The sequence below is a fragment of the Zonotrichia albicollis genome, chromosome 19 (genome assembly GCF_047830755.1).
Source record: "Zonotrichia albicollis isolate bZonAlb1 chromosome 19, bZonAlb1.hap1, whole genome shotgun sequence".
In the NCBI taxonomy this organism is placed as follows: Eukaryota; Metazoa; Chordata; class Aves; order Passeriformes; family Passerellidae; genus Zonotrichia; species Zonotrichia albicollis.
The window spans coordinates 3,769,310-3,796,819 of NC_133837.1; the positions used below are offsets into that span (position 1 = coordinate 3,769,310).

General features: G+C 48.6%; 1 protein-coding gene across 1 annotated transcript; it reads right to left on the reverse strand.

Annotated features, from left to right (window-relative positions):
* Nucleotides 1-491: 491 nt before the first annotated feature.
* HID1 (HID1 domain containing) lies at nt 492-27,273 on the reverse strand. The gene is made up of 19 exons (XM_074554778.1): nt 27,044-27,273; nt 19,848-19,997; nt 17,412-17,582; nt 14,646-14,759; nt 12,933-13,039; nt 12,342-12,458; nt 11,524-11,746; nt 11,067-11,123; nt 10,832-10,972; nt 10,357-10,447; nt 9,562-9,713; nt 8,292-8,370; nt 7,570-7,734; nt 6,197-6,424; nt 5,585-5,718; nt 4,040-4,120; nt 3,565-3,656; nt 3,093-3,251; nt 492-2,642 (listed from the first exon to the last, which is right to left on the reverse strand). Exons 1-19 carry the CDS (start codon nt 27,107-27,109, stop codon nt 2,579-2,581), a joined length of 2,391 nt encoding a protein of 796 aa, XP_074410879.1. The 5' UTR covers nt 27,110-27,273; the 3' UTR covers nt 492-2,578.
* Nucleotides 27,274-27,510: the final 237 nt, after the last annotated feature.

The window sequence follows — 27,510 nt, forward strand, 5'->3', positions numbered from 1 at the left end:
AATGGATAAAACACTGGTTTAAGTTACTGAGCTTTCAGAGAGCAGGTGACTTTGGAATGAACGCTGAATACATGACTGAAGACATGATCAGCATGGACAGGAATGAAGCCCACCAGCTCCAACGCTCACCTGCAGCCACCACAGATCAGATAAACAGTCAAGGCCCTCCATGTCCTTTCCTAACAGCCCCTAGGGCCAGGGTGCCTGTTTTACAGGTCTCAACTGCACAAAGGTCTTAGCACATGGTTCACTAACTCAGGAGGCTTGATCCTGTTTGATCTGAGATGATGCTATAAACACAGAAATGGCCAAACCCACACAATTCAGGCTCATTTCCCAGAGTCAAATCTTCATTTTTGATTATAAAAAAAATTACCACTGCAGAGGAAGCCAGCCCACGGTTCACTAGTGGCACAAAAAAAACCTCAACATAAAACAAACAAGATTATAAACCTCCCTCTGCGGAAGGAGAAAAAAAAAGTACCCAAGTGCATGTTTCAGTTATCTTTATCTTTCTGTCCATAAGTAAGCAAAGAGTTTACAGTGCAAGTTGATTTCCACAGAACAAGGATCAGACTCCAAACACCAAGAAACAAACAAAAAGGCTTCCAGAGGAACTCACAAAGAAATAAAGCAGAAAAGAGAGGACGGAAGAGATCATGAGAACCAGCAGATCCATGGGAGGGAAGAGGCAAAGCACGTGGGACACAGGAGGCCCCGTTCCAGCTGTGAGGTGCGAGTGCCATACAATCAGAGTGTGGCCCCACCAAATCACATTCTTATACATGAGATTCTCCAAGTGAAACAGACCCTGTTTACACCTGAACAGAGGTGGGGTCAGGATGGGAGTAGTGCTGGGTGGCAAAGTGGGTTGGAGATGGGAGGCAGGTGGGGGAATAACCTCTCTCTATTTCACATATTTCTTATCCTTCAGAAAACCGTTCCAATTTTATTTCACTTTTTCCTGGCCTGGGACTCCATTCTCTCTCAGTGCCCAGAGGAGGAAACCACCTGACTAGAGGCCAGTGGGAGCCAGCAGCACACTGGAGCAGCTCTCTGGGAGAGGATGGCCATGCTGTTACCACTGCAGCTGCCAGGGTTAGGCCAGGGTTGCAGGTCACAGAGTGTGTCACACTGTCCCTGTACTCAATGTGACAGACCTGTTTCCATGCAGTGACGCCGCTGGGCCAAACCTGTGGCAAACAGCTCATGACCAGCAATCCTCCCAAGAGCCTGAATAAAGGAGCACCAAGGATTATGCTTTGATGGAAAGGTCTCCGTTCATGACAGGACCCCTCACATTTCATTGCCTAAAGACCACGTGGGTCTAAGACAGCAGCCCCTCCCAGCAGAACATAACATTTGACTCAAACCTCAAGAGTGTCTCCACTCACCAATGTGTAACCCCACAATGCTAAACCAAGCCAGCTACAGCAGATCTCCCACCAATTTCCATTCTGGCTTCCCAAAATTTATACATGCCTGGGACCCAGTACATTCAAGATCCAATAACTTGGTCAATAAGCAAAATGCCCTGAAGAATTCAACTGTGCCTCAGCACTCTCCACTCCCTACTGACATGGAGATGCTTTTACTCCTACAACTTCCAAATTCCTCCTACAACTTCCCTGAGTGGCTCCCTCAAACCCTTGCCTGAACAGTAGTGTGCAAAAGACCGTTCTGCTCCCTGCATTGCATCAGCCTGCCAGACAAAGATGGAAGGATATGGTTCCTTTCAAATCCAGGTGACAGTGTCCTTTCAGCCAGTGGGAGAAGACTTAAAAGAGTTTGAGTCAGGTCTCTTCTCCTTGCTCTCACTGAGCCAGTCCCTTCCTCCCTGTGTGCTCACATGGTTTAAAATGGGCTTTTAAAAGTAAGACAGGCTCCTTTGCAACAGTCCACCATGAAGGACAGGCTGCTGGGCTTGGAAGCCAAGGAAAAACTTCTGACCCACACCAACAAAACTTCTCAAGCAGCTTTCCAGGAAAGGACTAGAGAGATTCAGAACTGAGACACAAAGTTCTCCTTCAACATCATTTAGGTGGGAAGGACTTCCCTATATGCAACAGAGACACCAGGGAGACACCTGCAGCCAGAAGGGATGCCTTGGAAACTTTATGGAGCTACATGGAAGTAACTGCAGTTTCCAAACCCTGTCTCCTGCAGGAATAGCAGCTTCTCCCTTTGCACCCAATTTACAGCTAGTCTTTTTCAATTAAATGCTGACTCTGACCAGGGCAAGGACAGGGTCAGATTGGTTTCCAAACCACATCCAGAAGCAAAAGAGTAACAGAGGAGCTAAGAACAGTCTTGATTTCTAGTGCAACCACAACAATGGACAATCCCTTAGATATCTTTTACTCAAGGTTCGTGGTGAAGGGTGAGGGAAGAGAAGTGAGCTGGGGGGAGGGATGCCCAAGCAGGTCCCGATTAAAGCTTTAAATGACAGGGAGGTAAATGAAGTGATTGTCCTTTTGGTCTCTCAGCTGGACGTGAAATGCAGGAATAGCTGTGATGAAGCAGCACGCCACAGTCCTTAGATCCAGTGTATTTCTCTCAGTAGAGGTAAGTGTTCTCTTCAGACCCGTTGGATTTCAAACAGCTTAACATCTGTGTCATACCAGATGGGGGGATCCACATTCCTGAGACAGAAAGACAAGAGCCACTTTACTCCCTGAGGCCAGTTACATAGAATTCAAATCTCACAGCCATGATTACAGGAGCTGGCTGCACAGCGTGCCTTCCTTTGCATAAAAGGAAATCACTGGTTGAGAGACAACACACCTTACAGGGATGGCAGTATCTACAACATCCCACAAAGCCAGAGCTTTGCATAAAATCTCCGCACCAGACCCTCTGGGCAGCTTTTCTACTCCCTGCTGCTGCCAGTTCCCAAACAAGCAGCACTCCCAGAACAACCCCTTCATGTCACCCACTCAAAGTTTAGGAGTAGCTGATACACCCAAGGGAAAAACATCTTCCTATCCTGTAAATATGAGATAAGCCAGGGCTGGCTGAGGGCATGCAATTGTCTCTGTAGGCCTCCCAAAAGTCTGGAAGAGACCAAGCCAGGCTGCACCCAGCTGCTTTACCTCAAATAAATAACTCCCCACATGTAGGTGCGGAACCACATGGCAGTGCCCGAGTTTGCCTGGTACTTGCGGATGAGGATGGGGTGAGGCACTGGCAGCAGCCCCACCAAGGTGCCATGCTGCAGGAACTTGAGGATCTCCGACTCATCCGTGAGACCCCTGCCAAGACACAGAGCAGGAACATCCTTAGCATGTCCCACAGACACCTCCAAAAGTGCTGCAGCATGAAGGACCAGCAACAAACACAGACACTGAGCTGTGGCCCAGGAGAACACACCCCTCTCCTCTGGAAACAGAGAAGGGATCACACAAACAAGATGTTTGGCAAGCCAAGTAACAACTCTACTGAGCCCGGGATGCTTTCAATTAAACTTTACAAGGTTTCCCTTAGAGGCCCTCCAAATTCAAACTCTGCCAACCTCACATTGCTCCTTAAACACCACACAGCCTTCCTTTCCAAAAATCTCCTTACTTGTCAATGCAGATCTTCTCCACCTGAGGGACCAGCACCTGTAAGAGCCGCATGATTGTCTGCAGGGGGAGCTTTGACTTCCAAGACATCACCTGTAGGTAGGAAAACAGCAGGGAAATCAGTACACTGCATTAGCAGGTTTTTACAGCTGTCTCCACAATCTCTGCAACAAATGAAGTTTACAATGATCACAAAGCTGGTGGGTGAACTGAGTGCACAGGAGCAATACAATAAAACCTGGAGCACTAGAATTATGAGGCAGCCAATAAGATCAGTGGGACATTGGTTTGAAACAGGTAAATAAAATATTTCTTTGAAGATGTCAGTAAACTAAAGTTCTGGAGCTTTGACCTCAAGTGTCTGTGAGGAAATGCTGCTCTTGGAAAGCCTCATGGCAGGGAAGGGGCAGGGTGTGTGAGGCATTTCTGCCACAACTCTTTCTCATTATTAATTTCCTGTGTCCAGATGCCCTTACCCAGTCAGGAGTTGGAGTCCACTGTCCACTGGAGGATGCACTGGAGAGACGCCTTCGTTCCCTCCGGGAATGTGATGCCTCCTATCAATAAACATCATTTTTAACAAATAAAAGCAAACAAATGCTAATCACACTTAAGAGTAAGAAATACAATCCATTTTCTGCTGATATTCTCCCCAGATTTTCTAGACCACTACTGGGAGAGACAGCTCAGCCTGTCTCTAGAACATGTCAAGCCCACCCGACCTTCATTCACCAAACCCATGTGCTCTCACCCAGAGAGTGGCAATATTTGATGAAGCTGGAGGACCCTGTGGAAGGTCACAGCTCCAGTCACCACTGTTGACACTGCTGGAACAATCCACAGTGACAGAGTTAAAACAGCACTGACAAGAGACTGTTCAGAGGGATGCCTCTCTCTTTTGGCACAGAGATGATATAGCTAACAGCCACAGATTTTTCAGCCTCTGTCTACTGAGTATCTCTGGGATTCTTTATGTCCATTCTGGAATATCTTAAAGAGCATTTTTCCAAGGGGAGGCTCCCAGCAACTCCTATCTAATAATTCTCGCCTCTTGAGGAATGACACACTCAACTTTGCTTTCCAAATTCATGGTGGGAAGGAGGGAAGGAAATAACCCTCTAAAATCACTGTCAATCTCTGCACAAGGTGAAAACAGAGAGGCTTTTTCCTTTAGCAATGCTCCCTGACCACTCACTGCTACAGCACAGAGCTGACTTTTCTACAAAACAAATGGGGACAGCACTTCCTTCCAGCAGCCACCCTGCAGCTCCACACAAATAAACTCATTCACTCATCACCTTCTCAACCAGAAACAGCCAGCTTGGGGTAGAGCTGTGCCAGTGCTTTTCCAGCTTGGGAACAGTTTGAGCCAGCTGCTGGACACATGGAAAGACCCGTGATTATGTTTCATGGGCTGCTGGAAGAAGAAAACCTTCCACAAGTTCTCAGTCAAGATCTCATTTAATGACAACGTAATTAATTGTGTGCCTAAGATGTCTTGCTAGCCACAGGCTTCACCTGGTACCAGGCAAGGCCAGGAAGGGTAAGAAAGGTGAAGGAGTATTTGGGATTTCTGTACATTCCAATTTATTCAAGGCACTCTGAGGGCAGCACCTCAGCATTGGGAACACAGCACCAGCGAGTTAAAAGATTCTGGTAGAGCTCTCCATCCCAAGGGAGATGAAAAAGAAGCAGCAGTAAGAACCTGAGTTGGAAACACCAGGATCAGGAGGTTTCATGGACATCCTCTGGCAATTCTGCACTCACTGCTCTGTCATAGTCTTTGTGTTGGAGAAAGCTCACTCAAGTGCCCCAGCTCTTGTGTCATAGCATAAACATGAAACACCCAAGATGATGCAACAGCCCTTCTGGACCACGTTGTGTCCCAGCACCCTGCACGTGTGCACACTGCCTTTAATGCGATGCCCTTCTTTAATGGGCCAACACACCTCTTCTTCTGACCCCTCATTTTTGTTCACTTCACACCCAGACCTTCCCTGCACACCAGCATCCAGCCTTACCCCACTCCAGGACTCCCCATCACTCAGGGCTGCAGGTGGGTTTCCCTCTGGGGACAGCTGGGAAGCCTCAGGCTCCAGCGAACGCATGGTCCCATCCTCTGACACCTGGGACTTCTCTGTGAGCTTGTCAATCCCTGTGTTCAAAAGAAGAAAAGCTCAGAAACACAAGTTAATTAAATAGGTTCAAAAGCTCTTCTCTGCCCCACTATGCACAGATATCCTGTGTCTCTGGTGATATTGGAAAACCTCCCCTTTCAGCAAGAGAAGCAAGATTTAGCTTTGATTTCACAATCCCAAAGGAATTTTTCTCTATGAAAATGCTCCCTGAGAAGGAGGAGGAACACAGGTTCACGTGGATAGAGTTAACCTGAGGCAACAGGTCAAGACTAGGACAAATGGTCTTATGGACACTAAGTCTGAGAGGACAGAAACTCAAGGCAGTTTGTTTGTGATCAGCTTGGGCCAACTGATCTGAAACTCAGACTGAAAGGCAGTTTAGTTATTCACAAATGTAAACTCCTAATCTCTCCACACCCAGTGAAAGGGTGAGTCCACACCATATCCCACAGAGAAAACAAACCTCTCCTGTCCCCAAGGTAAACTAAAGCTCACCTGGAGTAGCCACCAGACTGGCCTTCAGCGTCCCTGGCTCAGCAGGGGCAGCGGGCCGTGACCCCTCCATGGAGAGCCCGTCCTGGGAGTTGGTGCGAGAAATGGGCTCGGGGGTTTTCTTCCTGCGCTGCAGCCCCTTCTGGATGGCCTGCGCGTCCGTGGGCAGGTTGGCCAGCTGGTGAAACACGTTCCGCTTGCGGATCACGGCGTACACCAAATTGGAGTTCCCTGGGAAGCACAGCCACAAAACGAGCAGAGAAGTAAGGCTCAAAGAGCTCTGCCAGCCCAGCACAGCTCGCTGCCTACACAAAGCCGGACTGCTGCCACCCACAAAGGCAGTGGCACAGGAAAGAAAGAGCAGAGCTCAATATCCTCTTATCCATTACAAAGCAGTACAGAAAATTCAGTGAAATCCTTCCTAGGCCGGAAAGCTGACAATAAATGGTTTGGTGAGGGATATTCAAACAGCTGAGAAGAAAAAGGACAGTTTAAACCACATATTAGCATCTATTTTGGAAGAAAAGGTTACTAGCCAAAGTTCAACATTCCTCCATCTTCAAAAGAACTCACAAAACAAATCAGGGCATTTAATCTGAAACACAGGCTTGAAATAGCAAAGCCAAAAGGTCAGAATTCTTACTGCCTGCAAGATGGCACAGAACAGAATGAAACCATCCTCTAATAAAAAACACAAATTACACCCACAAAGGCTGCTTTTGGATTTGGCAATTGCCACATGCATGATTCCTATCAGGGAAGCAGAATGGCCATTCCTGATTAGCAAATTTAAAGCAAAACACTAAATTTTGACCAGGTTTTGGGACCTTACTTTATTATTTATTAGGCAAAAGACTGTTTTGCTATTAACATTTACATTATGTTCTTAATGTAAACCTAGGGAAAGCATAAGGCATTTCCTGGAAAGTAGCAAATATCAGAACTTTCTTTGGATGTGGTGGTTTGGTCTTAAGCCCCCAGAGATTTGTCAAAGCAGAACTGAGAGGCACTTGAAAATTGTTTTGCCCCATCACCTACATTGCTGAGCAACACGAGCAGTTTCACAGCAATATCCAGCCAGTCACAACTTATGAGTTACACAGTCACTTTCTGTTTCTTTTCCTCTCTGTGCATCTCACCTTCTGCAGGAGGGCTGAGGTTATGCTGATAATTAGCTACCATCTTATTTTGTTCTACCCAAATCTGCCTGGGCCAGGACCCAATGGTGATTATCTACTAACCCAACTTATCAGTCCGATATAGCTCATTTCTACACTTCTCACCTCCTCTCATCTCCTTGGACTTCCTCTGAACTTCCATCTGACATTCTCTTGGACTAAACTAGTGCAAACCCACTAAATAAAGCAGTCTGTTACCATCAAACTGGTACTGAATGATGTTGTTGAAAACTTCCAGCAAGAAGAAAACAAGATGGTGGTTCTGGACAGCAGAGAATAGGAACCAGGTGGTGGAAAAAGCCTCCAAGAGATGCAGTAACTTGTTAGCAGCCACCATGGAGAGAGACTTCAGGTATGGAGACACTGTGGGAGGCAAAGCAAATGAAAACTAGGGAAAGAACCAAGGTGTATATATTCTCAAAAATACACCACTAAAAATGTCTCTTTTATGACCTTCCCACCCTTGCACAAATGGTTCCACAGAAACATTTCCAAATACAAAGCAAATGAAACAGAGATATTGCCTGGTAAAATGAAGCATTGCTGCTTTTAGAAGATTTTGTTTAGGCTTACACTAGTAACACCATCTCTGCTGTGCCTCCTGAAAAGCTTCACAGCTGGAGCCACCTGGGCACTCACTAAGTCCAAGGGAAGCACCACCAGTGTGAGGAGGTGGCACTCCCTGCTGGAAAGGGACAGTACTGCCAACTACCCTCACCAGGCCTGCTGGCAAACGTCCTGCTGCCTCCCCAAGGGAGCTCCAGGACTCTGCTGTCCCTCCTTCTGCCCCAGCTGACCATGCAGGCAGATCTTATCTGTGCTGGCCAGTGCCCTCCAGCAGCAGGGGAGCGCAGAGAGGGGCACAGGGAGAGGGCAGTGAGAGCACTGTGAGCTGTGGTTTCTCCCCCCACAGTGCTCACCGTTCACAACGATGGTGAGCAGGCAGTCGAAGAGGGGCTGCAGCCGCTGGTGCCCGCTGGTGATGATCTTGTGAAAGACCTGTGGAAGGAAGGAGCTCTTGAGCAAGGCAGCACCTTACTGAAAGCACCCTCTCAACCAAAACCAGTGCCACCCCCACACTAATCACTTCCTGACACCATTCCTACCTAGGCAGGGCCCTGCACACTCCACAATTACACAGGTGGGGAAGGCTGCTCTCACTGCAGACTCGTGCTCCAGGAGTACAAGCTTTCATTTACAAGGAATCCTTTGGGAATGTGATTAGGGCCCTATAACACTGCAAACAGAAACTGACTGTGAGCTGTTCAACAATGTTCAGGCAGCCTGGGACAAAACTAAACCACCAGCAAGTAAGAGACACCTTCACCTCCAACAGACTTTGACTCTGACCCCTTATGACAGCTGCTTGAAATGCCACAGAACTAATCATTTTACATTTGATTTTAGTGCAGACTTCTAACTCAAATCTTTGTCCTATTTTTAATTATATCCTCAGACACGGAAAGATTCAAGTGCCTTGTAACCAGTTCAGGCATTCGCAATCTTGGCCTTCCCACCTTTAGCTGGCATGTCTGTAGAGAACTCCTAAGCATAATTAAAACAAAGAGATGATCTGAGATTAATGGAATGCAAGAGCAAAACACATAGCATCAAGAGCAGTTATGGTGAGCAGGTTTCTTCCTGCTCCTTTTAACTGGAATCTCCTCTTGGAGATTTATCGGAAGCTGCTGAGAGCTTCTTCTCTGGCAAATGAGAACATGACAGAAGGGAAGCACCTGAGGCTTGTATTGCAAAGCACACAGGGGCTCATAGGCAGTGTTGTGGGCTACTGAAAGGTCAATGAAACTTGCAGCTACCCAAAGCTGTAGAGCTGAGCTTGGTATCACTGTTGTCCCCATTGACAGATGTGCTCCACACACCTCTGTCTACCTGGGACAGAGCCAGATCTCCTGCCCTCCCTACCAGTAGAGCAGAGGGCATGCACTCACCCCCTCATGACAGCAGTGCAGCACCATGAGGAGTCCTGTTCTTTGAGATCATTTAATGCAGATGGAATTACACCTCATGCATATGCACCCTGGCAGATACATCACCTCAGGTTAACAGTGTGCATCCCACACACTTCCCAGCTATTCAGTGGGCTTCCAGTTTAGGGAGGGCGAGTATATTAAAGGTGGACAATGATTTGTGGAGCTAGGAGGGTTCAAGAAGTGCTGGAGCTGTACTCACTATGATGAGCAGGTCAGCATGTGTCCCTGTGAAGACAGGGATGTCCATAGGCACTCGTACAGAATACGGCTTGTTCAGTCGCACCCCAAAGTTACGCTCCCCACTGAGGAGCAGCAGGATAAAGACCCCAATGTGCATCAAGCCCACTCGTGCTGCAAGGAGAAAAAACAACAGAAAAATATGTCACAGAGGGGGCAGTGAGGAGAGAGGAGAAAGGGGCAGTGAGGAGAAACACTATGGGACTGATAAAAAACTGCACAGACTAAACCATCCTGATAAGGGACATCCCACACAGTGCTCCCTTCATTGTCAGCACCAGTGTCCTTCCCAAGCACATCTGTGTTAAGTCTTATCAGTGTTAAGTCTTGGATGCTTTTCTTCATTATGTTCTTAATGTAAACCTTTTATCATAGCAGTGAAGATCTGACTACTTCCCTGCACTACACAATGATGGAGTTATGTCTGATTTACTGTCTACTCTGCTTTAGCAAAGCAGATTAGTAATTTTTCCCTCTTCCCTGGATCAGGGACACAATTTTCAATAAGAGGACTCAAAATGTTAACGTATACTAAGGAAGGATTTCCCTTCCCTATGTTGCAGGATAGATTGTGTCCTGATTCTGGCCCCCTACAAACATTAAAACCCAATTAACCGGACAACTCCACTCCATGTCTGTAGAAGGTCAGGAACATGCATTAAAATGCTGTCAACTGGTAGGGAGGAAGCATCTCAAAAACATTCTGGCTCAACTGTCAAGCACAAATTGTTCCAAATATTGAAAATAACCAACTTACACTGGTCTGCTCTGGCATCATTGAGAAAATACAAGATTGGGACAAGAATGTCCAGAACATCGCTGCTCTTCAGCACAAAGAAAAGGAATTTCTGGAAGAAAAGGGAGTATTTCAGACAATCATAAGTATGTACCCTGCACCATCCACAGGACTCAGGACAGTCTCTAGTTAATCAGTCCCTCAAGAACATTAAAAAGGCTGGTGTATGCACTACCTCATCAACACCAGTGTTATTTGTAGAGTTATGATAATATCTGTTGCAGAACCTGCTTCCAGCACAGACCTTCAGGAGCTGCAGCCCCTCTCCCAGGCTGTCTCTACAGCCAGACCCCCAGCAGCTGCATGAGGGGGGCTGATGACCACAGCATCCCAGAGCCACTGCCAACTACCCACCACAGCCCCTCACCAGGGCTTGCTCCAGCCAGAGTCACAACAGCCAAGCTGGGGTGAAGCTCAGCAAGAAGCAGATCCACACCTTGTTGAAGTCACAGAGTTTCCAGAAGAGGACAAGGAGTTCCTGATGGAATTGTATCTTCTTGGCAGAGTTTGGCAGGTAGGTCTGGACCAGCGGGTTTGATAACAAGCGAGCCACTCCTTTCAGGATGAACTGGAAATCCTGCAACAGATCAGGAAAGAGACTGAGGTGGGCCCAGGGCTAATGCAATCAGCATGAAAGCAGACAGGGAACAGTGCAGGAGGGAACACGTTACCTCCTCCCGGTGTATCCTTGAGAGGTAATTCACAAACAGATTGTCTGGTCCAGGAGGCTGCATTCAAAGAAAAGGAGGGAAAAGCTTACTGGCAAGGTATATTCAGGAAGTTGAAGTATAACCACCAAGGTTTCTCACTTCAGCCTTCTGCTCTGAATAATTCAGCTTTAAATGCAAAGAGACAGAGCACTGCATGGAATAGTCATGGGCTTTTCACTTACATGCTCCTGATTTAAGTCAGTGATCAAAATCTAGTCATGTATTTTGATCTGTATAGGTCTTTAGTGACCACAGGACTGAAGCAGGATTGGAACAGAGAGAGCAGACTGCAAGGGGAGTAGCAGTGCTACTCAACAAGCAGTGCTGGGTCCTACAGCTCAACATTCAATACAAGCTGGTGTGAGAGGACCCCAGTGAGTTCAGGAGAGCAGCAACCACAGATTCCAGTATCACTCACATCCACATCATCCATGGCTGTGCCAGTGGTCGTGCCATCCACAGTGGGACTTGAACTGGTGGAGCTGTCATAGTCCAAGGTGACAATCAGCACCTGGGCCGCCTCCTCCACCAGGGGCTCTCGGTAGTCGGAGAACAGCAGGTGATTGTACGGGATCCCATAACCCACGGGGTCGTAGGCACAGACGACGTTCAGGAGCGAGGTGAAGAGTGGGAGTGCATGTCTGAGGAGGAGAAAATGTTCTCACAAGGCAGCAGCAGGAAACAAAAGGCACTGCCTTGGAGAGAGACAGGCATTTCTCTCCCCAGGAGCCTGGGGCCATGAAAAAACACAATTATTTCCTCTAACCTGTGACAGCAGTCCATGACTGAGCAGCTCAGACCCAAGAGCCAAGCTCTCTAGTCTCTGGACAGACAAAACTGTATTTCTTCAGCCTCCAGCCAGGTTTGTACTCCCCTACAGTGAGTGAGTGCCGGCTGAGGAGCTGAAGTCCCAGAGATACAATTTCACTAGAGGGCGGCATTCATCCGCCACCAACACCACACCCCCTTCCCAAGGGAACGGCAGGGAACAGGACAGGGCAGGGATCAGTCCTGCAGCAAACTCCAGTGGGCACCGTGCTCAGGCTCTGCTGAGGAACTCTCCTCACTAAGCAGAAAGACTAATAGGGTGCACATGAGCCAGGGACAGAGTAAAAGAACAGCCCCTGGATGCTGGAGGTAACAAGTCCTATGGTTACCCATTACCAAAACACTCCATGGAATGGATTTGAAGATATTTCTCCCCCTGGCACCCAGGCCCCTGCCCTTTACCCTCACCTGTTCTCTGTAGAGCAGAAAAACTGTACCCAGGGGTTGGTGTTGCTGCTGTCTGAGGAGGGAGGCAGGTACATGGCCTCAGAGAAACAGGTCAGCAGCAGCTTCAGCAGCTCTGTCCTGGAAGGAGAAGTAAAGGCCTGGAGCCATTCACGAGCAGGGACTGGGCACAGGAGGCACAATAACCACAACAACACACAAGGAAGGCTCAGTCCTGTCCAGAAAGTCCTTCTGAGGGAGAGCTAAGCCCATTTAATTTCCTAAGCCATACTGCTGTCACCGGCACAGAGCTAAACAGAATCGCTGCCTTACAAAAAAGAAATCCAGTACAGAGCTCCTTGGCATTTCCAGAACAGCAGTGTTTACCCAGTTCCTGCTGCAGACAGTCTGACTCCCACCCTACATTACAAAAAGCTACTCAAAAGGTCAGCTGGCTTTTTTTCTGTGTTGTCAATCCTGTTACCTTGGAAAGGAGCAAGCAGAAAGCTCCTTGGGAATCATGGATACTCGAGGAGGCAAAGAGAGCTCATCTCCCCCAGATCTCCCTTTCCTGAGCCCAGTTTCTTTCCATTTGGCCTTAGCAGAAGCTCTTACCTATTCAAGTCATGGATGTAGTTGGGCTGTGGAGAATGAGCAAAGCCCACTCCTGCCTCCCAGATGTACTCACAGCTGTCAATGGAGTGGATATCTTCTGCTGTGTCCTGTGGGAGAAATAAGAGGTTGAAGCACAGAAGGCAAGAGCCAGAATTGGCAACAATGGTGCATCCAAGGCAGTTCAGCCCCTCTCTCTAGAAAACAACAGCAGAGAAGCACCCAGACAATTGAATTGTACAAAAGCTCCCTCCCAGGCCTGAAAAGGCAGGTGCTGATGTCTTCAAAGAGCTCAGCCTATGCAAGCAAGGGATAAAACACAGAGATAAAAGTACTGTGCATGATGGAAGGAGCCCACATTTCCAGCCATAATTTTAGGGCTGACTTCAGTGGGAATATGGGTCAGTCCTGTGTCTCCTTTGCCCATTGTCTCACAGTTCTTCCTCTTTGTGGTGCTGGTGCTTCAGCCAACATCCACCACAACCTGTACCTCTGGGGCCACATGCTGCTCTGCCATGAACAGAAGATGGTGGCACCCATCTCTCTGCTCTTAAGCTGCACTCAGACCAAGCCCAGAGAGGAAAAGTCAGCCCAGCAAAGACTACAGAGGCTGCAGGCAGCAGAAGGGCAGCCAGCAGCAAGGAACATAAATCACTCACAGTCTCAGTGTCTAATTCCAGTTGCCCAGAATCCTGAAAAACCAGTCTGGCTGTTGCCAAGGGAAAAATCACAGGTGCAAGTGGTGGGGGTAGGCTCTCCCAGGAAAATCCATTGTCACCCTGACTTGTGCAATCCATCCCAGGGGACAGCACTGGACAGGAAGTCCATCTCTTTCAGCACCACTTACTCATAGCACATGGGTAGCCCTGATCCAGCCTTGCCCCTTCAGCCCCAGGTGACAGATTTCAACTCTCTACTACTCAGAAACCCCAAGCAATCATTTAGTACTCAGACTTGTCACAGAATTTTGCAGCCATCAAGCACACCATGGTTTAGTATGCTCATTTTTAGTTTGCATCAGATCTATCCCAAAAAGGAGAACTGGGTTTTTTTGTTTATAGACTGAACCTACAAAAAACATGAGAGTCACTTGCAGGGGAAAAGGAGGGAGATGCACCACAATCTGTTCTCTGTTCTTAGCACACCTGGTAGAAGATCCCTGCTTCAGGAAACTCCTTGAGGTACAGACAGTCACCACAAGGATCAAAACATATTTAAATGTCTTTGCTGCCACGATACAAAGAGGGACAAGAGGAGGAAAGACACAACAGAGGCCATCTACTCATTCAGATCACAGCACATGTGAGCAGACAAACAGCTGCTTCCTGCCCCAGAATGCACCTAACTGCCAGAGAGGGGAACAAGGTGCTAAAGGTCTCTGCTCGGCTGGCAACAACACAAGAGCAATTGTTTGCCAGCATAACCACCTTTTCCTGAGGGGTAAGCTGTAGTGTGGGGGTAGTTGCCAGCCACTCCATTTGAGACTCAATCACACTGCAACAAATCCCAGAACATCTGTCTTAGAAGCCACAAACACCACACCATGAACCCAAAATGATGATCAATATCACTCACTGCAGGGTCAAGCTCAGCAAATCTGTATTTTCCTGCCTGCAGGCTTGCAGGAAGCTGCTGCTGGCTTTCCCAGGGTCCCCCCCCACCATGCAGCTAATCTGCCTCTATGCAGATAATCTCATGATTCAACTTCCAACTCACCACCGTGCTCCTCCGGTGGCTCTGCACAGTGAAGTCAGGACAAAAGAGCAGGTCTGTGACAGCAAGGAGCAAGGACTCGGCCAGTGGCCGGGCATTTTCATCATCTTCATCTCCCTGAAGTGACAAACAAGACAGCACTGTCAGTTCAGGGTGAGCAAAGGGCACACAGTAACACCAATATGTCACAGCACAAGAAGACACTCCCCAAAAACACACAGGGAGACAAGACATTACACAGGAACAGGAGGGAACAAAAGAACAAAGGAACAAAAACCCAGATGGTACAGGAAAGAAATTTGCCCCTGCAAGGTGCTGACTGAACAGGAACGAGCTCTTTAATGACAGCAAACTGAGCAGACAAAGGCCTGGAGATGTCAGGGAAAAAGAAGAGTAGCACTGGGTACACCTTGGCAGGTGGCTTGGCTTATTGGAGACAAAAGGGAAGAGAAGCATTGACAGAGGAGAGGGTTTCACATTCATGAAGGAGGGTGATTTGGATGGTGCATGGAGACAGCAACAGGGAGAAGCCAACCAGCAGCAATAAGGTAAAAACCCCCTCAAAGTTCTTTCTGCATGGGCTGCCCAAAACTGGAGGTTACAGAACAGGGTGAGGCTGTGTGCATCAGGCCAGGGGCTGTCCCAGCCTGCCACAGCAGAGTGAGCAGAGAGGATTGTGCCATCTCCAGCATTCAAAGAAATCTCTCCAAGCACGCATGGCTACTCCTCTGCAGCTGTTGCCACGGGAAACCTTGCCAGATTCTGCCTGTCAAAGAGCATCCTGCCTGGGAGGCCTTCCCACCACACACCGGTGCTGGAGGGAAAGGCAGAGAGCAGGAATGGCAGGAGCTTATCTACCTCAGCCAGGCCTCTGTCAGCCTGAGCACAACACACAGCTCTTCAATCACAGCAGGCAGCCATGGAGATAATGGTCTGTGTGGCTCTGAATCTGTCTTGGTGACAGCAGGGAGGATACCACAAACAGAGCCCGGATGTAGGAACAGGCACAGCGAGGATGGATGGAGCCAGCAAAGATGCTTTGACTTCTGCTCTCAGTCAGAGCTGAAATGACAACCATTAGGGTCCAAGGGGATTTCTTTTCCAAGAGTGATCCTTACTAACAGTATCTAGACTGCCAGAAAAAATGTCCCTGCATGCTGCAGGTATCACCACATCCAAAAAGGTGACACACAACAAACCAGTAGATCTGAACACAACACATTCCCATAGAGGAGGGAGGAGCCATGGCTCCAGGAAGCTCTGCCATCCATCACTCCATCAGGATGCAGGTGAAGCATAATCACAGAGATATTTGCTAAGTGTCCAGACATACCATCATCTTCAGTTCCCAGACAGAAATCAGCCACCAGACAGCAAAGCTGTTGCCCCAGATTAGATGTGGTTCCAGCTTCCCTAACATCTCAGGGATGTATTTGTTATCCCAGCCTTACATGCTGAATGCACATGGTTAAAGGACTGAGCCACCAAACCACAACAGCTCCACCCACACTCCAGAGGGTTCCCCAACACAGCACACGTGGACTGGGCTGGATCACCTTGGGGTGACTCCACCATTCTGAGGCTGAGAAACTCTTTTCTAGGTGCTGAACAAAGTGGAAAAACAGGAATAAGAGCAGCCTGGCTGGATCAGAGCACCAGGCACCCCGGCATGTTCCTTCCCAAAACATTGTTAAGCCTCACCAGCACTCCCTGGCCCCTGCAGGGATGAAAGGACTGACAACCACCACCCTCCCAATCGCACAAATCACAAAGCAGGACTAGCAACGACTTCCCTTTTCATCACCTAGAACTTCCTTTTGATGTGCCCTCAGGCAAACCAGATTAGAGGTGACAGGCAGAGACAGCAAAAGGTGCCAGTTTATACTGTACCAACCACTGCCAACCCTTCATAACTGTCCCCAAAGACACTGCACTGCACTCAGGAGAACCACATACCTCAGTACAGCCACACTGACCTGCAGATCAGAAACTCACAGGAGAGGGCTCTCTATGCACAGAGCAGCTGCTGAGGGAGCAAGCAGGCAAATACATACTCCTGGTATAATTCAGCTGTGCTCTCACTGCTGCTATTGCTCCTATTTGCAGAAGATCCTAAAGCACTTTCACCCTGCTCCTCTGAGAGATGCAAAAGAGCACTATTGTGCTTGCTGTCCAGACAAAGAAATGTGGGGAGGCTGAGATACCCCCCAGGGTTATGCACTTCACTGACAGAGCCAGAAACACAACCACTCTTTAACCACTCTTGCTCAGCTGTGGGCTTCATCTCCCAGCTTAGGCCCCTGGCTAAAACTGTATCAGCTCATGGGCAGGATATTGAGTCATGATGCCAAGAGCTTCTCTGGCACCATTCACTTTAAATGTGACATTGTAAAATCAGCACAAACAACACCCTGCTGCATTTTGATTTGAAACTTAAATCAACTGTAATTAATGGAACAAGGACATTTCAGTCTAAGAAAACCATACAGCCTTCACTACAGCTCTCATATTCACTAAGAGTCATACCTCCAGTTGTACTGGAGAAGCCTTTCCTCACATATCAGTGTTCTCCTACAGCTACACACACAAATGAAATATCCAGAAGATGCAGCAAGAACCAAAGGACAGGAAAGAATTTAGAAAGTGCCACCTAATTTCTGACCACACAGAAATAATCAGAATAAAACTGCCCCCAAATACACACAGTGTCTCCTCACTGCAGCCTCCCCATCACCCTCCAGAAGGAAGAATAAGTGACAAGAGACAGACCTCTCCTCGGCCAGCCCCAGGGACAGTTGACCAGAAGAAACCCCTCCAGTCTGGGTCCTCAAAGATGTAAGGCAGGATACGGGTGAGGAGTCGACAGCAGTTCAAGACAATTTGTCTTTCCTTCTCCGTGTGGCAGCCACTCTCTGCTCCCTGCACCAGCTTCTCCACAGCCTGAAGGAAACAAAACCAAGGAAGGCAGCATTAGCCTGGGCACAAGTTAGCAAGAGCTAGGCAGGTCTGTCCTGCTAGTGATACCCTCACACAGATTTATAAGCAGTTCTTGGGAGTCCATTTGCTCTCAGCTTAATGGCACAGTGGCTGTTTGAAACTGTAAAAAACAGGTTAATGATTTCAAACAGACCTCCTTGAATTTCTGCTGTTCCACTGCAAGAGACCTCAAATGCCGGGGCTAATCCATGCAGCACATGTGTGGTGCCACGTGAGACAGACAGCCAAAGCACCAGAAGGCTCCTTCCAGCACTGCTCCATGACACCATGCACTGAAAAGGGCAGATGAGATTAATCAGCTGCAGCAAGTACATGAGATGCAGGCAAGAAGGAGCAAGGCAGCAGCACTGTGCTGCATGGAGGGAGGCGCTGGCAGAAACACAGAGTCTGACAGTTCTGTCTGTGTGATTAGAGCAGGCATCTCTCCTGACTCAGGAGGTGGCAGCTGAGCTGCTGCCTGTGTTGTGTGTAGGGATGCAGCCCCCAGCAGCACCTGCCAAGCTCCTGCTGCAGAAGAGGGTGCTAGCCCAGATTTCCCCACTGCCCCTGTGAACAGGACTGCTGCTCTGGAAAGAGCTTCTGGGCTGAGACTCTGCAGCCCATCCAGTGGCTGCTGCAACTGCCAGTGGAGGGTCATTGGGCTTTTCAGAATAGATGAGGGTCTCACCAGGCAGCAACTACAGCCACAGGAGGCAGTGACAGGAGGTTTTACCCACAGACAGAAAAAAGCAGTCTCTTCCCTCCACGGCTGCTCCCACTTGCTCTTACTCCCTGATCCCAAGGGGAAACAGAGGGGAAATGAAAGCCAAAACATTTAACAAGGATTCACCTTGCTGCTTTTTAATTCATGAGGTCATGTGTCCCTGCTTATTTTCATGGCAGACTGCCTGGGTCAGTGACTCTGCCCGCCTGCGTCACTGCATTAATGGGTATTTAAGTGCTGTTTGTCCCAGCCTGTCACACACTAACTGAGCTGAACCATTTCTTCAGGCACACTTATGACTGTACAGCCTGAATCTCCCACCATGACTGTAAATGACATTTACAGCATTGCTAAGTCCAGTGGCACATTGTCAGGGCTCTCAGACTGGCAAAAGCACTGCTAGAGTGGGCTCTATGACACTGATACCCCGAGATCTACAGCTCATGCATAAACAGTCCTGCAGTGACAAGGCCTCCCAACACACCTGTTTCCAGCAGGCAGAAGAGATTATATTTTAGTCCTGATTTTGGAAGAAAGAAGACACAGAGTCAAAGGGGTTACAGATCTTCTAAGCCCTTCTCAACTCCCAAATAGCTCATTGCCAGAAGCCAATACTAGGGAAAAAACACTGCAGTTTTCCTCATGTTCATATTCTTTCTCAAGTATCCTCTACATGTATCTGTCTACAATTCACAGTCAGAGGTACCTTCACTATGATTCAGTAAGTCTCATTCACATATTGTAGAGGAGGAAAGAAAAACAGGATGGCAGTGATTATTTAAAACCGGAAAGGTGCCATTCCAAATGTTTTAAACTACAAATTCAAGGCTACTCTTGGCATGGCTCAAATCAGGAGCATTGTTAACACCTGCACTTTCCCAGGCAGAGTAAGTCTCAGGCTGCTGTTCACCAGCTTGACAATCTGCCAAACCTGGCAGGGTAGGAAATGCTGTTCAATGTCCCTGTGCTCCATACAAGGACGTGATAACACCAGAAGCAGCATCCAGAATGTTCTGTTATCCCAGCAGAACGAAGAAAAGTCTTAAGATTTTCCTCAAACTTTATCCAGGCAGTGGTGAAGTTGCACAGTGACAGTCTGCACATCCCTCTGGGATCTCTCAGCTTGAAGCCAGACTGCTGCATGGTGAGGTACAATTAGGTGCAGACAAGGAAGAGGATGTTTCAGCCTCAGCACAAATATGCAGCCTTGCTACAAAGTCCCCTGAGCAAGAAGCGGTTTATAGATATAGAGCAGGTAAGACCCAAGAGGAAGAGTGAAACACAGGAAGGGGACAAGAGGAAAAAGGCTCCAAACTGATCAAACACCAGCTATGGTCTGTCCTAACCTATGAGAGGAACATTGAGGAACCCTCAGGAGGAGACAGGGACAAAAACAAGCACATTCTGTGGTACAAGGTACCTGTTATCCCTTGGAAACAGTGCTGTTGATCCAGGGACACCCCTGCCTATCACAGCTCCACAGAATAAAACAGCACCAAACTTACCTTGTAACACAAAGTTGCCAAATTTGAAGGCGATTCTTCTCTCACAGCTCGGATCTCTGCAGCTGGTACAAGAGCAAAGACATCCTGCACTGAAGTGGCTGTGTCTGCCCAGAACTGGTCCCAAAAGGCATTATCTGTGGCCTCCACAGGCTGTGGAGAGACAAATGTGGTTAGAGATGTGGAACTACCATTCCATACGATCCAATCATCAGCAATTATGCCTGGCTTGGGGATGGGATGAGGCAAGAAGATGTTCAATAAAACATACTAGCACTGGTTTTATATGTCAGCCTCTGTTTCCAAGGCCTTTGGATGATTTATCTCCCAAATTGAACATTCCTGCAGACATACAGGAGGCTTCATGTTTGTCTGCAACTGCTGCCAGTAATCCAAGGTGTTCAGCACTGCACATGGGCCAGGCTGTCCTTGTGCACTCTGCCACCCTCAGAGCAAGTCAAGGAAGCCCTGACTGTGCATTGGAATTACTTCTGTTGTAACCGAAATCTCGAGGAAATAATCAGGGACATCTCATTAGGGCACAAAGAGAGCCATGGAACTGACAGACACACCTCAAAGCACTTACAGATAAAATGCAATTGATTTTTCTGGATCAAATATTTATAGAGAACTGGACTCTGCAGCTGGTCGCTGCCAAGGCTTTGTTCTTAAAAAGCACTAAGTGTGCCATTCAAAGAGGAGATGGAAGGAGGAGACCAAAGAAAATCCATTTCAAACCTGTGGTCTCAGAAGCTCAGCCCCCAGCCCAGCCCTGGGAACACACCTCTTTCCACTACATTTTCTGCTAATACCTGCCAAGAGATGGGCACTGCCCAAACACAGCTGCAAGTGCTCATCCCACCCCGGGGTCCAGCTACAGGATAAATACATGGCTGTTTGTGACAAGCAGTGTAAAAGAGATGGACCAGTGATTGCATTCAGAAGAGGAAAATGTGAGCTGTCCCAGGAGTTTCACCAGCCATGGTGTGGGCATGCTGGGCAGGTCAGAGCTGCTCACCTGAGCAGCCCCAGCCCTTGGCTTGGGCCGAGGAGGAGCCTCCTGCTGCCACCAGCACCAGCTCCAAAGCAAACAGCGCTCGCTGAGGGAAATAATCAGCACCACTGGGTGGGTCTGGCATGTCAGATATGAAAGGGGCAGAAATATGACTGTGTGTTTAATTGAAACAACTCCTGCCCACTCTCAGATGTGTGGTAGAAGGCAGAAGATTTGTCCAGCTCTATGTTGTGTCTAAATGCAGCTCAGATGCCACTTAGGGGAGAACAGGCCATTCACAACTCTGACCGAGGGAAGTGCTGCATTGCCCTGTTTGCTGTCACCTCCTGAACTAACAGCCCCAGCCCACAGGCATGTGATGTGTCACCACCACCGCAGGCCAAAAAGTGAGAGGGGCCAGCTACCTCACACTGGTACAGCAGGTATTGCCCTGCAGCTCTTTGCCTTAACGCTTCAGTGCTGCTGGTCCTAGTCCTTCCAGTCTTGCAATGAACCAGCCCAAACGACTCCCCAGTCCTTAAAAACAGAAAAAAACTCTTGTGTGTTCAGACATCTTCTTAAAGTCAGCCCTAGTGTTGAAAACCCATTTTTTTTCACCTGGAGACCAAAGCAAGATCCCACCAAACCTCTTCCCAAGGGAAGAGCAGCTTTTCCCAAATGGCTCAAGATCACAGGTACTCAGAGGGATCAGTAGGAACAATCCAATCCAATATTCACAGCCTGACTTTCAGCTGAGCATGTGAAAGAGCTGAGCTCTCTGTAACCTGGGCATGAAAAGCTTAAATGGAATGGATATTTTGCACATCTCATCTCTAATCGTACTCCTCAAAAAGAGCCAAGTATTTAGAAATCTGATCTACGTACTGCATGACATACCCCACAAATCCCACACCCCATTTCAAACCACACACCACAACCTCATGTAGAACTGCCACATGTACATCCTGGCTGCCTGCCCAGCCACTCCCACTGACAACAGCAAGCAGCAATTGCTGCTAATTGGGCATCATGCATAAATAATGCCTTCACTCTCATCTAGAGGGGGAGCAGAAAACCATTTCCCTCCAGCAGACACTGATCCCTTTACCTCCCACTAGCCTGAGGCCTCCTCAGAGGTGGAACACAGCCTCTGTTTTACAGATGGCAGCCCAACATGGATTGAGGAACTCTGACTGCAGTCCCCTGGAGCAGGGAAGCACAGGGGCAATTCCCTGAATGCAACGTTGGATGTACAGCAGCATTCCTGTCTCTGCTGCCACCTTGGCAACCAGATTACCCTAAAACACCGCTACCTTGCATTTTTAATAGTTGCAGCAAGTCAGCTCTTCATCAACAGATGGTATCCCATGTACAATCCTGGGACATGGATTCAGTACTGAGTCACTCACATCCCCACTGCCCCCTGTTTTAATTACAGCCTGGCATCATGAAGCTACTCAATCCACATAATATTCATCTCCTTGATAGAACATTACTGGCTGGTTTTAAGCTGATTGTTTTCTGCATGCAGCATCTCTGGGGATCTAAATATCCATTTCCTCACTGAGCTCACCCAACAGACTGTATCCAGCCTCACAGAGGAGAGAAATACAGACCTACATCAGCCTTGTTCACCAGCCAGGGAGATCTTCATTTGGAAATGTCAGGATTTAGGTACAAGTGTTGGTACAGCACACACTGCAGTCACAAATCCCAGAGCACTCCTAGCCTTGACAATGCTTCAGCCAGAGAGCTCACGAGGAGCTAAATCCTCAGCACAGGTAAGAAATAGCCTCATGTTCCTCCAGCACAGTGCAGACAACCAGCTCTGCACCAGCAGAGCAATGAGGGTAAGAATTGAGGGATCAGTAGCTTGACTCTACTCTGGAAACACAACTGGCACATCTGGAGAGCAAAAGATCTTCCTGACCCACACACATCTCATGGCAGAGGCTGCTGAAGGTACAGAGCTGACTGGCAGAGAGATTCTGATGCCCAAGCCAAGCTCCACACCACAAGGGTGAGGTAACTGTAGAGCCCAGTGTTGCTGAGGATGCAGTGGGCAGATCTGAGGTGATGTGACAGAGTGGGCAAGGAGGGAGACTTTTGCCTTCAATTAAGACCTCTCACCTGCACGCTGGCCAAACAAAGGTAAAACCAGTCATTCTGGACACCTCCATTCTTTGTTTTCTACGAGTTGCAAATGTTGTGTTTCTTTGAAGCACACCACACACATGCTGCAGAAGTTGGTTAGGAAAGGAAGACGCTTGGTTTCCCAGCCTCATGCCAGTTACTGAGCAGAGAATCACAGCCTGAGCAGGCAATCCCCCGACAAACAGGAAACAGGAAAACAGAGAGGGCCTGGCCATGTCCTAAAAACAGGAAAAGCTCCCAAGGAACAGTCTCGCTTATTTGTTACTGTCCTAAGCCTGACACCAGCACCACCTTCACTTTCTGTTTTAGACACAGCTCCTCACAAACTCCAGCAGAGAGTGTGTGTGTGTGTGTGTGTGTGTGTGTGTGTGTGTGTGTGTGTGTGTGTGTGTGTTTGTACCTCCTCCCAACCAAGAGCTCTCTGCGCTTATGACTTAAATCAAATGTCCATTCCTAACAATTCCTCCACCAGGCCCCCACTGGAGGACTGTCCTAGAACTAATTCTAAGATTGCTGCAGATCATCAGCAGAGAACCAAGGGACAAGCAGCCACTAGCCTTGCTCAGTGTGTTCTCTTTTTGCTCCTTGCCAGCATGCCAACTAAGCACCCCACCAGCCATGGCAGCAATCCTTTGGAGCAGGGGCTCACAGCAGAGCAAGGCCCTCGTCCCTGCTCGCGTTTCCAGGCAGTGCTGCCCAAGCTCAGGTGGTCTGTTACAGCAGTTGATTCTTTCCACCCCAGATGGGGCAGAATTGTGGTGTGGAATCTCCATTCATGCAGCACCTGATTGAGCTTTAGATCAGGTAACCCTGCAGGGCCAGGGATTAGTTTGAGGCAATTCACACACCTTTGTTGTTTGTGCAAAAGGAAAGCCTCTGGACAGACTTATTCTAAATATGAATAACTAGTAAGATTTTATCCCTTCAGCCAAGGACAGCACCTCTACACAGGCTTCAGAACAATAATATTTTTTTTTCTATAGGATCTTTGCAGTCAGCAGTGCAGAATCAATGAGACTTCAAGTCTATCACCAGTTCTGTGCTCTCTGCAACACAGCAGAGACAGTGTTGCAAAGCAAACTGGAACATGGGATTTGTAGAAGTCTGGCAGGGAAAGACCAGGACAAAAGTCAGCTGTGTCAAGTATTAGTTACAGCTTTCTTTTTAGACAACTTTGCTTTTGATCAGCCTGAGACTCTTGGACAGCTGAGTCAAGCTTGAACACTGAAAGAAATGGTCTGCCAGGGACCAACCTTTCTCCAAGCACAAGTTGTGCTTTTATCAGACTCAAGCCCATTGTACTCCTGGATTTCCACACCACGGAAAGGAAAGGACTGGGGTTTGTTCCTCATGTTTGAGTCCTCCTGTCTCTTTAAAAGCAGAGGCATTGCTCCCATTAAAATCTAACAAGCTGGTACACAAGATCAAAATTGCTTATCTTCTGGCTGGTTGCTGGCAGGAACCCCAACTGATTGGGAAAAGAAAAGGTGGTTCCCCAGCATTTAAAGCTCCCAGACCTGTAATTGGCCAGCCCTGATGAACTGTCATATCCACAATCCATGTTCCCTTCAGCTGTTAAATAGGCAGCCCTTTTATGGGCAGTTTGGGAGGGCTCACACATTCTCTATTATGAAGCACATCTGTTTTATTATCAAAGGGACAGGCCCTACCAGGATAATGTGTGCAGAGTAGTGTAATATATACATATCATATAAAAAGCCTAAAGACCATTTCTCCATGTGTGACTATAAATATACATCTGTAGCATAAGTTAATTTCTTCCTTCTGGTAATACTGCCGTTTTTAATCACTGAAATAATTCTGAAGTGATTTTCCTTTTTTAATACTCTTACACCTTTACAGTTTCTCTTTGGCAGTTAAAAAATCAATTAAGTCAATTCCATTTGCGTCCAGACTTGGTTCGACTTTCAAGTTCTGGGCTCCACATGTGCTGTAAGCATTCAAGTGTTATGTTCCTTGCAGATTTATTTAACTTTTTTTAAATGCTCACATGGGAACAGTCGTTTTTTAATTAAGAAAAGCCTGGAGATTATAAAAACTTATTTTTAAGAAAAAATTAACTTCTGTGCCAACTCTAAACCTTCACCAATGAGTGAACAGTGACTTTGGCTCAACCACTTCTTCCCAACAGAGCCTTAGGAAGACCTCACCGTGCATTCTGAGCTCAGAGTTTCACGTTACAGATGATTTGGCGAAAATCTCTTTGTCCAGCTCCCTAATGTCAGAGGAGAAGGCTGCAAAACAGGAGAGAGGCTGCTGAGAAGCAAAGCATGTTGTGAACCACTAGCTTGGAAAGATTTGGCTCTGTCCATTACTGCAGCCTGGTTTTGGATCCAGGATCTCATGGACCAGGAGGTTTTGCTGCTGGTAAGAGATCAGAAGGCTCCAGGAGAGCCCAGTCATGCGTTCAGCACAAGCAAACACCGGTGCCCTTCTACAGAATGTAAATATGGGAGCGCCAACACCCCACCCTTTTCCACATGCAGTCAGTCTCACCTAGATCACAGAGACGTGAAATGAATCCAGCCAAGAATGAAGCTTTAGTTCCTTCCTTTTCATTCGGGGCCCCAGTGACCCTTCTTCCCTTACGCAGGTCGATAAACCAGGGGAGGGGAGTGCTCTTGCCTGGGCTGCTGATCCAAGGGATTGCCTCACAGGATTTTCTTTGTGAACAGCACACTGGGCAGAGCCCTGTAGGCCTGATTTACCACCCCCCAACCTCACTTTATAAGCACATTTTCCCATGAAGGAAGGACAGCCCAAAGCTAAGGATACTCTGAACTATTTGGAAAGCAGGAGAGACTTTGGAAGAACCCCTTAAAACATTAATTCCCCCACTTCTACCTTTACCTACATTTACAGCTAGTAGTTTTAAAGAATATATTCACAAAAGCCATTCTTTAGCAATGCAGATAAATGTGATACTGCTTTAGAAAGTATAAACATGGGTTTTTTTCCAGTCTCTTTCACAGTCTCATCCATCTATAATTCAATTCCCACTAGTAGCCTCTGCCTCTTGAGTTTTTAGAGATTTTCTCCTACCACCCTTTACTCCTTTGCATCCATACCCTTTTCACATGAATTCATTCCCCATCATTAACTGTCTTTCTGCCATGGCCCCCACGTTTTCTTAGCAGCTGCCTTACTTCTAAAGGTGGATCATAACAGCTGTTCTCCATTGCAGCTCAGAAGAACACAAGATGTGACTCCTCAATAGAGCAAAATCCCTCTGCTCCTTAGACAGAAGGACAGGCTACTAATTTTCTGCCAGTGTGCTGCTGCTACTGGGCACTCCACTTAAAACAAAAATTAAGCAACCTCCCAGGACAGGCACAACATATGTTAGACCTCTAGACAGTGACCCTCCCTTCACACAGCCCTCACTTTCACTTAACTCCTTCTCCACCTCAGCCTGCAGAAATCAAGCGTTAATTCACAAGTCAGAGATGGAAACCTCTGCTGCCAACAGCACAGCTGCTCAACAGCCCCTTCCATCAGCTATTACCTAAAAACAGGGCAAGGTTCTCCACCCATTATGCGCGGGGGTGGGAGAAAGGATACAGAAAAGGGAGCAGTGGCAAACCGTGTGATGTAAACCCGCAAGCGGAATACATCAGGAGCTGTGTACATCCCTTATGACAGCAGCGTCTGCTCTGTTAGCACAAGACGCTGCTCAGCAAGGCACAAGATGTCACCAGAGGCGGTGACAGGGCCGGGCCACGTCTGGCAGCTGCCCCGGGGACCGGCCGGGGGCCCTCCACAGACCGGTGAAACGGCGATGGGCGCAGCCTGCCCTGAGCCCCACGGCCCCGGCCTTCGGGCACGGCCTCGCTGGCAGAGCCTGGCCAGGGCCGGCCGTGACTGCAGCCGCGGCCCCGCGGGTCTCCCAGCCCCGGCCCCACACGCAGGGACCGGGCAGAGCAGCGCCGGGGGTGTCTCGGGCAGGGCCGGGTGTGAGGGGCTCCTCAGGGCGGCGGTTCCCAGGATGGCGCGGCCCCCCTCGCCCCCCGCCCGAGATGGCGGCCCTCACCTGGGTCTTGGTGGTGAGCTGGATCACCGCCTTCCTGAAGTTGAGCTTGGAGTCGGCGCTGCCCATGGTGCGGCCCGGCTGCGGGCAGGGCCGGGCAGGGCTATCTCCTCACGCCGCCGCTCCCCGGGCCGCCGTTGACGCCATCCCCGTCCCCGCACCGGCGGCTCCCGCTGCCTCCCTCCCTCCTCCTGTCAAACCGGGGCTCGCCGGTCCCGGCCCTCCCCCGCCTCCTCCCGCATCCCTCCCTCCCTCCCTCCGCCCGAGGCTCCTCCTCCGCCAGCTCTCCATCCCTACATCCCGCCCCGCCGCCTCCCCTGTTTTCCCACCTCCGCCTGTCATCCATCCGCCGCTTCACCCTTTCGTTCTCGCCCTCCCTGGCGCAGCCCCTTCCCTGCCACACTTCTCTCGCCACGGCCGTGGTCCCCACGGGCCCTGCCTCATCTCCGCTCACGGCAGAGCACGGCTTT

Excerpts from the sequence above, each read along its gene's own strand:
- HID1 (XM_074554778.1), bottom strand. The coding sequence starts at position 27,109 with ATGGGCAGCGCCGACTCCAAGCTCAACTTCAGGAAGGCGGTGATCCAG. Across the intron at positions 10,973-11,066 it reads CAAGGATACACCGGGAGGAG|GATTTCCAGTTCATCCTGAA; the intron begins GTAACGTGTTCC and ends GATCTGTTGCAG. Across the intron at positions 6,425-7,569 it reads CATTCAGTACCAGTTTGATG|GGAACTCCAATTTGGTGTAC; the intron begins GTAACAGACTGC and ends TGTGCTTCCCAG.